The sequence below is a fragment of the Lithobates pipiens genome, unplaced genomic scaffold (assembly GCF_037356315.1).
Source record: "Lithobates pipiens isolate NorthernLeopardFrog02 unplaced genomic scaffold, aLitPip1_a1.2 Scaffold_8, whole genome shotgun sequence".
Taxonomy (NCBI): domain Eukaryota; kingdom Metazoa; phylum Chordata; class Amphibia; order Anura; family Ranidae; genus Lithobates; species Lithobates pipiens.
In genome coordinates, this window is record NW_027507903.1 from 616,470,091 (window position 1) to 616,482,380 (window position 12,290).

Below are 12,290 nucleotides of genomic sequence, written 5' to 3' on the forward strand. Positions count from 1 at the left end.
TGGGCACATAGGTGTTGGTTAAGATGAATAAATAAATTAAATTCCTGCTCCTATTTTCTGACAAAAAAAGCCCTGCTTGTATGTATGAGCGCAGCAACACCTTCCTGCATCTCATAAGGCAATGATAGTGCTTCCTGATAAGTTGTTGAGATGCCGTATTGCATTTTGGGAATTAGAGGAACCTGTTTCTTATCTTGGAGCAAAATCAATATTTATATGCTTTGGATGAGTTTTGTGTCTTGCTTCCCGAAGCTACAGGGAAATCTTCATCTTCTATTCACAGGAGAAAAACTGGGAGGTGGTAGAGACATCAAGGATTCGGATTGACCAGTTCAAAAGGACTTTGCCTCTTATTGTGGACTTGCGGAACCCAGCATTGCGGGAGAGGTACCATATGTTGTTCTATGATTTTCTGATGTTTTGTGATACTTCCTCTAAATTTCTGGTTATTTAGAGGATCACTGTATAGGCACTGTTTAGGAGGTCTTTTACTGTCTGGCTGTGTTTTAGTCCCCTAAGTTCCCGAGACAGAGGACCAGGTAGGCAATGTCTGAATGATGAAGAATTTCCCTTGTTATGAAAAAAGGGATACTTTCTAAGATTAATTCATTACTACACTGTATGACTGCCACCAAATTATTGAGTATAGGTGATTCAGGTGAAAGTGCTGTGAATGCTACAGCATACAAAGACAATTTGGACAATTATGCACTTCCAACATTATGATAACTGTATGGGGAAGTCCCTTTTCTATTCCAGCATGACTGTACTCCTCTGTTAAAAAGGCCAGCTCCATAAAGACATGGTTTGATGAGTTTGGTGGGGAGAAACTTGTGTGGCGTTAACAGAGCCCTGACTTTAACCCTACTGAATGCTTTTGAGATGAATTGGAACACCAATTGCAGGCAAGGTCTTCTTATACATCAGTACCTGACCTCACAAATGCTCTTTTGGCAAATTGGGCACACGTTCCCTTAGACGCTTTCCAAAATCTTGTGGAAATTCTGCCTAGGGGCATAGAGGCTGTTAGAGCAGTAAAGGCATGGCCAACCCTATATTAATGACCAATCCTTTTGGAATGTAATGTCCAACAAGCTTGTATAGGTATGATGGTCGGATGTCCACACACTTTTAACCACATAATTTAAATCAGGTCATTTTAAAGGTTGAGCATTACAGAAAAGGTGCAATATGTTAATTAACACCATAGGTCCACTTTAGTCTTAAGGGGTCATGGATGATGCAGTCTGAGTAGGGCAGCCTAAACATTCGGCATAGCCAAGCTCTTTCTGGGGTATACAAAAAGGTCAGCTGGTAGGTATAATTTATTCTGGTTGGTCTAAAAGCTCTATTTCAGTTGGACATGTCTGCTACATCTGCAGGAGAGCCTGCTAGACAGTATCGATAGAAGAGTCCCAAACTACCCGATCTGCCACATCTGAAATGGGAAGAGCCATGGCTCTACTCTAAGCCCTTGTACACACGGTCGGAGATTCCGACAACCAAATCCGTCAGAGTAATTCCGTCTGATTAATTCCGGAAGTGATGTTGCATACACACAGTTGGACTAAGTTGTCGGAAAATCCGATTGTACATAACGTGATGACGTTATTTCATTAGGACAGGACTACGTTCAGGCTAGTAGCCAATAGCTTTGGTCTAGGAATTTGATCTGAGCATGCGTGGCACTTTGTCCGATCGGAATTCTCTACACATGATCGGAGTATGTCCGATACAAGCATTTTGTCGGAAAATTTTACCGGCAAGTTGGAAAACTTGGTCCGTCGGATATTCCGATGGAAACAGTCCGATGCAGACCACACACAGTCGGAATATCCGACAAAACGGTCTGATAGGACACATTCCGTCGGAATCACCGACCGTGTGTACAAGGGCTTAGGCTTTGCCAGATTGGTAAATGTCTCACCTTATCACAAATGGTAACTTACCAACGCTGTTCAGGAACCTCACTTCTTGCACTCATGTTCTTGTTCTTCTAGTCATCACTCATGGCCATAGACAAGGATGTATATTGATTGTCAAATTTGTGAACCTTGTCCAAAAACTTAGAACAGGGGAGCAGTACAGCATCAACAAAACTGCAGCCACTTATCCGGTCTGATTACGCCAAAGGGTTGCTGGCTTTTCCCACTTATTCACAAGGAGAGCAGTCATGCCCTTCTTGTGCTTTCAGTTTTGTTCTTTTGCTCGTTATCCATGGATTACTTTGAGTGAAAAGGAAGCCTATCATGAGATACATTGTTTAGCTGATTTAAAAAATACTAGTTGCCTTGATGGCCCTGTCTTCAATACTGGTCTGGAACAAGGATGCAGCAAGTGACATTAAAGTGAAATCAGAACTCTTGATTTCTATACTTACTCATTGATGCAGAAAATACCCAGCCAAGGGATCAGCCTAACAGCTAGGTTACTAGAATTTTCAGATCAGCAATTGGAGTGCCTGTATTTATCACATGACAGTTTACCTTTAAAGCTATTTTTTCATGGTTCTTTCTCTTATTTAAAAACATTGAATTCTCCTAGTACAGCTTTCCCAATCTTTTTACCCCAAAGAAACCCTTAAAATAACTTTCAGGTGTTGGGGAACTTCTGCTAAAACCGATTTCTCAAGTCTCGAGTCAATGTAGTATTGATTAAAAACTATTTTATTAAAAATATCCACACTTACATTCAAATTGCAATAATCGCGGGTACATACAACAATACTTCTGGTCTCGGCCGCGACTACACATTGGAGCCCCCCTTTTTCCTCTCCTGTTTGTGCTCTCCCATATGTGATGATGCATGCAATTCTGGCGGCCTGTAGTATATAGACTGAAGGAGGTGTGAGACTGCAGCCTATTGTATACATAGCGCCATATGGTCCTTTGGGACCTGTCATAGAGGTGAGAGGCTGGGGGAAGCAAGGGGTGCACTTTGAGCACTGAAGTGTGGATCATCGTTGGAGTGTCACTTGATTGAATTTAGTTTGCACTGCATGGATATATTTTGAACTTTGGGACTTATTTGCACATCATTCAAATTTTTTTTCGATGGATTTATTGATTGCACTTTCCACTTTATTCAAGTATTGCACTATTAGTTACCTGTAAGGTCATCATATGGTTGCGGAATTTATTTGACCTTTTTTGCACTGTTGTATTTGCACAATTGCGTATTTGCACATTGATTAATTTTGTGGAGTTTTGCTGCACTTCAAACATTTTTGCACATGAATTTGTTCACACAATACACTTATGGTTTATTTGTATTGTTTTTTATTTTCTGGTATATTTAGAATTGAGTTTATATTTATTTAGGTAGTGCCACATTACCCCCCCCCCTTCTTTATTATTTGCCCTAATGGTGTAGAGATCACTTTTCCATGTTGGTGGCTTCCTATATTTGAGAGATTAGTAGATAGCTAGCTAGGTTTGTGCGCATTAGCACCCTTGTTTATCATTGTTTGGTTAAATATGTTCCCTTTGCATTAGCATTGGCTTCCTCCAATTGCATTTTTCTCCCACTATTCAAAACCATGATAGTGGGATTAGCTCCTAAGTGTGTATAACGCTTAGGGACATTAATAAAGTGTAAGGGACAAAGGTAAATGGGTCACTGTTCACTGTAATATATGTCAGTGCTATATCATTTGGAGGAATCTATAATAATTAACCCCTGATCAGCAGCATGTAGGAGCCAAGGCTGTGCAAGTGGAAGAAGCATTTTAAACAGACATGTCCTTTAATCTTCAATTCTCAGACACTGGACACAGGTCAAGCAGGAGATCCAGAGGCCCTTTGACCAGACGGGAGATGACTTCACTCTGGAGAAAATCGTTGAGTTGGGTCTTGACCACCATGTAGAAAAGATCAATGAAATCTCAACCGCCGCCACCAAGGAGTTGTCCATCGAACAAGTAAGACATCCCTTTATGTCACCTTTCTTCGGTGATGTATCCAGAAACTTTCAGTACCTACAACTAACACAATGCCACTTTACCAAAGGCTTGAGATTCTCTTCCTACCCCCATGTGACAGCACTGCCTACCAAAGCAGCCAATCACCCAGCCTCAGCACTGTCAGGTCCGGTTCACACTGAGGCAGCGCTACTTACAGCGCGACTGCCTCAGGCGACCTGGACGCGACCACTGCGGCGACTTGCAAAACGACTTCTGTATTGAAGTCAATGCAAGTTGCCTCAAGTCGCCCCCAAAGTCGTACAGGAACCTTTTTCTAAGTCGGAGCGACTTGTGTCGCTCCAATTAGAACGGTTCCATTGTACAGAACGGGACGCTACTTGTCAGTCGGCTAAGTCGTCTGACAAGTCCTCCCAGTGTGAACCGACCCTAATGTGGAAGGGAAGAGCATGAGTCACATGCTTCTCAATACCCAGAAGCACCTAAATGTGTATGACAATATGTTACTGCAGGGGCTGCCATTAAAGCAAATGCATTGCTTTTATCTGCATGGGCAAAGCACAAGTTCACAATGAGTGTCCAAAAGTAAAAATTGTTTGTTTTGTCCCACAGCTACTGATCAAAGTCAGACTTTTACATTCACATTGCATAGTTTTGCTGCACTTCAAACATTTTTGCACATGAATTTGTTTACACAATACACTTATGGTTTATTTGTATTGTTTTTTTTTTCTGGTATATTTAGAATTAAGTTTATATTTATTTAGGTAGTGCCACATTACCCCCCTTCTTTATTATTAGCCCTAATGGTGTAGAGATCACTTTTCCATGTTGGCGGCTTCCTATATTGTCCTGTATAAATGTCACTGGTCCCAAAAAGTGTCAAAAGTGTCCGATCTGTCCGCCGCAATGTCGCAGTCTCACTAAAAATCATAGATCATAGCCATTACTGGTAAAAAAAAATAATAATAATAAAGATGCCATAAATCTACCATTTATACCGTTACATGACCATATCCACTGTCACTACCGAATAAATCCAAATAGTGGCAGTGGGCCCCTCTGAAAGAAATAAGTCCTTATGTCACTCCTCAGAGTCTACAAGGCCGAAGCCGTAGCTAACATATAGTCAGAAAAAAAGAAAGAAAAGAGACTTTTCCCCTGCTGTTGTGTCCCTAAGGTAGCTACTTTTCTTTTTTCCTGGTGTTGGTACGCAAGTTAAAAGCGGGACACAACAGCAGGGGAAAAGTCTCTTTTCTTTCTTTTTTTCTGGCCATAAATCTACCCCCTATTTTTTAGACACGATAACTTTTGCGCAAACCAATCAGTATACGCTTATTGCGATTTTTTTACCAAAAATATGTAGCAGAATATATATTGGTCCAAACTGATGAATACATTTTGTTTCTTTTATATATATATATATATATATATATATATATTTTTTTTTTTTTTTTTGGGACATGTATTATAGCAAAAAGTAAAAAATATTTTTTTTCAAAATTGTCGCTCTTTTTTTGCAAAAAATAAAAACCTTAGAGGTGATCAAATGCCACCAAATAAAGCTTTATTTGTGGGAGGGAAAAAAGGACATCAATTTTATTTGGGTACAGCTCTGCGCGACTGCACAAATGCCGGTTAAAGTAACGCAGTGCCATATAGCAAATAATGGCCTAGTCACGAAGGGGGTAAAACCTTCTGGTCCTTAACCACTTATGGACCGCCCATGGTCGTTATACGTCGGTACTTTGAAGAGGAATATCTTTATCATGGCAGCAGCTAGCTGCCATAACCCTGGTATCTCCTTCTTCAACGGGTGGTCCTCTTCAAGAAAAAAGTGGTCACTGCGGCAGAAGAGGTGCCCTCTGCCGCTTATCGGTAGCGGTGGAGGCGATCAGATCCTCTCCCTAGCCTGACATGGAGATGAGTGAGGGGAAGATGGCCCCCACCCATCTCCATATCATTTTAGGGGGGAAGCAACGTCAAAACTTCAATTCCGCCCATAGCTCTTAAAGGGCCACTTTTTTTTCTTTTTCAAATGGCAATTTTTTTATTTTTATTTATTTTTATTTTATTGCATTTTAGTATAAATATGAGATCTTTTGACCCCAGATCTGATATTTAAGAGGTCCTGTCATGCTTTTTTCTATTACAAGAGATGTTTACATTCCTTGAAATAGGAATAAAAGTGACACAATTGTACTTATTTTTAAAAAAAGTGTAAAAATAAAAGGTAAAATAAATAAGAAGAAAAAAGTGCGCTTGTAAGGCCGCTGTGCAAATGTGGTGGGACATAAAGATGGCAATGACCGCCATTTTATTCTCTAGGGCAGTGATGGCGAACCTTGGCACCCCAGATGTTTTGGAACTACATTTCCCATGATGCTCATGCACTCTGCATTGTATTGGAGCTTCATGGGAAACATAGTTCCAAAACATCTGGGGTGCCAAGGTTCGCCATCACTGCTCTAGGGTGTTTGAAAAAAAAAAAATATATATATATATATATGATGTTTGGGGGTTCTAAGTAATTTTCTAGCAAAAAAAACTTTTTTTTAACTTGTACTGAGAAGCAAAACATAATCCCACACACCTATCAATTATGAACATGAGGAAATCCACATTCTGGGCACATAGTTGCTAAGCATAAAAAATAAACCCTCTGGAGAACAAAGACGAGTGTGAAGTGTTCTTTTTTGAAAAATAAAAGTATAGGATTGCAGAGAATCAAAATAATCACCACTCCAGGGGATCTACAGGTCATTATCTGACGTGACCAAAGATGTTAATACCGAAGGAATGTGTTTAGGGACACAAGCAGCCTTCTTACTGACTTCTTTATTGGACTACTCTTTTATATATATATATATATATATATATATATATATATATATATATATATATATATATGTATATATATTGGGCTACTGCAAGCCCACTCAAATTCTAGTGTACACAGGCATTTGGGACCAGTAAAAGTATATGTAAACCCAAAAGTTTGGCATCATGTCTCACTGTATACAGTTAAAGCGATATTAAAGCCTTGTTTTTTGTTGTTGTTTTTTTTTTTTAATAATAAGCAATAATAATACTTACCTGCTCTGTGCAGTAGTTTTGCACAGAGCAGCCCGATGCTCCTCCTCTTGGGTCCCACACCGGGACTTCTGGCTCGCTCCTTCCTGCTGGGTGCCCCCATGCTCTGGGGGCACCCATGCAGGCGTGCCCATTCACACATGGAGCCAACGTCTTAGCACCACCCCCTCCCTCTGCTGATTTGCTTGTCTTGGGGGCACCCAAGCAGGCGCACTCCCAAGCCACGGCTCTGTGTGTCCATATACACACAGAGCCACAGCTCAGCCCCGCCCCCTCTGTCACCTAAATGGCTTGTTTTGGGGGCACCCAAGCAAGTGCGCTCCCGAGCTATGGCTCTGTGTGTCCATTCAAACATGGAGCCACAGCTCAGCCACACCGCCTTCATCTCCTCATTGGCTTGTCTTGGGGGCACCCAAGCAGGCACACTCCCGAGCCATGGCTCTGTGTGCCTGTATACACACAGAGCCACGGCTCAGCCCCCCCCCCCCCCCCCCCCCCGTCACCTGAATGGCTTGTTTTGGGGGCAGCCAAGCAAGCGCGCTCCCGTGCGATGGCTCTGTGTCCATTCACACACACAGCCGTAGCTTAGCCCCGACCCCTCTGTCTCCTGATTGGCTTACTGGCTGTGATTGGTTTTCGGCAGCAGCAGGATTCAATGACAATCAAGAGTATGAGTCCCTGGAGAGACAAGTCTCTCGTGGACATTGCTGGACTGAGAGGGGGCTCAGTTAAGTATTTGGGGGGTGGGGGGCTGCTGCACACAGAGGGTTTTTCATTTCATTTTTTATTTTAATTTTTTGCACAATTTCATTCCCGCATGTCGGTCCCAACTTCAGGGAGATTTCAGAGACATCTGTTCAGGTTTCTGCACAGATGTCTATTGAATTTGCACCCCAAAGTTGCCAAAAGTGGTACAGATACTCCTTTTAGGAATCGGTTATCAGCAAATGCGGTATTGCGCCGAGTCTGCGTTTCCTGTTGCAGATGGACAATACTAAGCTACTGCTTCGCAATTAGCAGCATCGTTGTTGGCCTGCCTTTTTAGGTATATTAGATTTTGGCTTTCCATACACTTTAACCGCTTGCCGACCAGCCCCTGTCATACTGCAGCAGATTGGCACGGCTGTGCGAATCGCAGTAGGTGTGTGTCGGCCGCTTTAAAAGCAATAGGGGCATGCGCCTGATGCCGGAGGTGCGACACCGGAGCCAATGCACGTGGCCAGCCGTGACCCGCGATCGCTTCTCAGAGAGCCAGAAAGGGGTATCGGTCAATGTAAACAGACAGATCCTCGTTTTGACAGGGGAGTAGAGAGATCTGCTGTTCCTAGTAATCAGGAACCTTGATCGACCCCTAGTGTTAACCTCTTCCCTGCCAGTGACATTTACAGAGTAATCAGTGGCTATTTTCAGCACTGATCGCTGTATTAATGTCACTGGTCCCAAAAAAGTGTCACAAGTGCAGCAATGTCTCAGTCCCGCTAAAAAAATAAAAAAAATAAAAAATCGCAGATCGCCGTCATTACTAGTAAAAAATAAATAAATGATAAAAATGCCATGAATCTATCCCCTATTTTGTAGACGCTATAACTTTTGCGCGAAACAATCAATATACGCTTATTGCGTGTATTGTTTTCATTTTTTTTTTAGCCTGAGTACCGCTCCAATATCTTCTTGAGACCATTTTGTGCTTTACTTTTATTTCTCCATACAAACGCAATACTTAGACAAGATATTTCTTTTTGGCTGAAATGAATGGCAAACATGAGAAGCGCATAGTAAACAAGTCAAATACTTGTGTATACTAACCCGAAAGCAGTAACTTAGTAAACATAATCACAATGTAAATAAGTAACATAAAAACTGTTGTCCAGCCATGTGATGGAACTTTAACCACTTGCTTACTGGGCACTTAAAACCTCCCCCCGTCCAGACCAGTTTTCAGCTTTCAGCGCTGTCGCACTTTGAATGACAATTGCACGGTCATACAACACTGTACTCAAATTACATTTTTATAATTTTTTTCCCAACAAACAGAACTTCCTTTTGGTGGTATTTGATCACCTCTGCGGTTTTCATTGTTTGTTAAAAAAATTTAAAGACCGAATTTAAAAAAAATATGGCACTGATTGGCACCACTTGTGGGCTTTGAGAGGTGGCACTTGTGGGCATTGATAGGTGGCACTCATGGGCATTCATAGGTGGCACTGGTGGGCACTGGCTGGTGGCACTAGCAGGGGGTGCTGGTGGCACAGATGAGGCAGAATTGCCTCTTCCTCTTGGAGACCGATGTCCCTTGCAGATAAGCTGGTGATTGGCTTTTTTTTCTCCTCACAGTGTCAGCATGAGGAGAAAAAAAAAACGATTACCGAGCTTTTGTTTAGATCATGTCATTGGCTGACAGCTGATCACGTGGTAAGGGGCTGGGACCGGATCTGTGATCACCTGAGTCTCGGTGACTCGGTGATCACAGCGGCGCTGCGCACGCCCTGCAGGGGGCACGCAGGGAGTGTGCAAAGGGAAGGCCGTCATATGACAGCCTCCCAGAAATTCAGGTCTGTGCTGTGGCTGTCATTCGGCTATAGCGCAGATGGCAAGAGGTTAAGCAGAAGCTGTACAATCTCTCCCACCTTTGTCTTATGTTACCCAAAGAAAAGGAAAACACTGGGGGAGATTTACTAAAACTGGTGCATACAGAACCCCGGTGCAGACATGCATAGTAACCAATCAGCTTCCATGTTTAAGGCTGGGCTCACACTAGTGTGATGCCAGACTTTGCATGTAATTCACACCACATTACTGTGCACATCACATGTGATATCTGTGCAATGCAAATTCAGCCATACAAACTGTATGGCTGAAATTGCATTCGCACCAAAATGGTGCAGGACACTTTTTTTGGTTCGCACTTGAATTGGATTGCATGGGTGTTCAGACCCATGCAATTCGATTCCTGTCCAATTGTAGAAATTCAAAATTTCGAAAATGTGAAAATTCGAAAATTCAAAATTTCATAAATTTTAAAATTCTAAAATTTGGAAATTTGAAAATCCAAAAATAAGAACAAAAATCTGAATGAAAATCGGAAAATTCAAAAATCTAATATAATAACTAACTAATAATAAATATTAAATTTGAGGTATTGGAATTTCCTTTCAAATTTGGCTGTTAGTTCCCCCTGATCTTCATTGAATGGATGAGGGTCCTTTACCATGACCCCACCTCGGCCATTAAGCTGGGAGGGGGACTGTCACAGTCTTTCCATCTGTCCAGGGGCATGCGGCAGGGCTGCCCTCTTTCTCCAGCCTTGTTTGCCATCGCGATGGAGCCACTTGCGGAGGCCCTTCACACCTCTCCTCATGTTAGGGGGCTATGGGTTGGCTCGCTGGAGGAGAGGGTCACCCTGTACGCAGATGACCTCCTACTCTTCCTCAATGACGCGGGTCCATCACTCGAGGGAGCTCTACAGGTCCTCAACTCCTTTTCCTCTGTTACAGGCCTCAGAGTTAACTGGACAAAATCTCTCCTGTTCCCCATAGACCCTGCGGCCCGTGACACAGCTCCCACTGACATCCCTCTACAATGGGTCAAGAATTTTAAATACCTAGGGGTGGTGGTCTCCAGGCAGGCTTCTGAATACTTACCCCTAAATTTGGCCCCGGTAGTTCAAGAGACTCGGCAATGGCTGAAGGCATGGGAATCATTGCCTTTTTCACTGTTGGGATGCATAAATTTGTTTAAAATGAAAATACTCTTCAAATTCGCATACTTATTTCACCACTCTCCACAGTGGATTCCTAAATCCTTTTTCATATGTCTACATCGCCTCTTTCATATGGGGATCCCAATCCTTCAGATACAGCTAGACCACACTGATACGCCCGACCTCCCAAGGTGGCTTGGCGTTTCCAGACCTATACAAGTACTGTCTAGCCGCCCAGCTAGTAACAGCTGCTTGGTGGCTCAATCCGGACATCTCCAACCCAGCTACCCTGGTTGAGACGGCAGTGCTGGGATCCCTAGAGGTGCTCAAATTTTTGCTCTTTCATGGCCCTCGAGCCCCCTATCCACTGACACCCTCCATGCGCACCACACTGCGTGCATGGGGGGCAGGTCTCAAAATTGAAAAATACCCTCAACAGGCAATCTCACCCAATGCTCCCCTTTGGCTAAACCCAACCCTGGAGCACATATATAAATTGCCCGAGCCCCATGCCTGAACCAAATTTAATATTAAAACGGTGACACAGATTATCTCCAATTGATCCCTAGTCCCGCTTTCCAAACTGAACTCAGATTTTAACATACCGCAGTCCTATTTTTTACGATTCCTTCAACTCTCCCATGCCTTCGGCCACCAATTCTCCAACTCCCCTCCCCAACTAATCTAATCTTCACTGGAGGACCATCTTAGGTCAGATGATGACTGGGATGACATATGGGATTTCCCATTTAGCTCCCTGGTCTCTCTGAGAGATCGCCTGATCCAATTTAAAATAATCCATTGGGCATATTTTACCCCTCATAGACTACAGAAAATTAATCCCGACTCCCCTCCGGGATGTTGGAGATGTGGGACTCATGGGCACTTTCCCCACATCTTCTGGACCTCTCCGGCAATTTTCGGTTACTGGAGGGAGATATTAGACTTTATCACACAAATCACCTCAGTGCCACTACAACCGTCAATGTCAATCTGCATTCTAGGCCTGATAGAACAACTAATTGGTGGGACGCACACTGGTGGGATTGCTCCTGTTCTATGCCCGTAAAGCCATAGCCCTTAGTTGGCACAAACAAACCCCCCCTCTTCTCTCCCTGTAGAAACAATTAATTAACATCTTACCTCTGTATACAGACACATATGATAACAGAGGCTGCCCCAACAAATACGGCAAAGTCTGGTCTAAGTGGCTGGCAGATCCCTCCACTGCTTCAGAGACCTCTCAGTAGAGCCTAATCAGGAAATAGCTCCCAAGCGGGTGCCAAGTGTACACGATGAACCTATAATGTGTTACCATACCATGTACAACTGTGCATAGCACCACCTCATGACCCAGCGAACTGTGCCACTATAATCACTATCATAATACGTATTTCATACCTGATGTTTACGTATGATAAGTTAATTAACGTGATTCCTGCAAGGATCACATTGACACCATATAAGACCAATGTATGTTTGAGTGTTTGTTCTCTTTTTGAAAATCAATTAAAAGACTTTAAAAAATAAAAAATAAAATTTGGCTGTCAGTGAACGTAACGAGTACGAATTTATCCG

At 42.8% G+C, this 12,290-nt stretch overlaps 1 protein-coding gene across 1 annotated transcript in view; it reads left to right on the forward strand.

Annotated features, from left to right (window-relative positions):
• DNAH2 (dynein axonemal heavy chain 2) overlaps positions 1–12,290 on the forward strand; it is a 328,965-nt gene that overhangs the window by 170,968 nt on the left and 145,707 nt on the right. The window contains exons 26-27 of the mRNA XM_077470685.1: positions 284–387; positions 3,763–3,919. Coding sequence (XP_077326811.1) covers positions 284–387; positions 3,763–3,919 — 261 coding nt within the window. The remainder of the gene's footprint in view (positions 1–283; positions 388–3,762; positions 3,920–12,290) is intronic.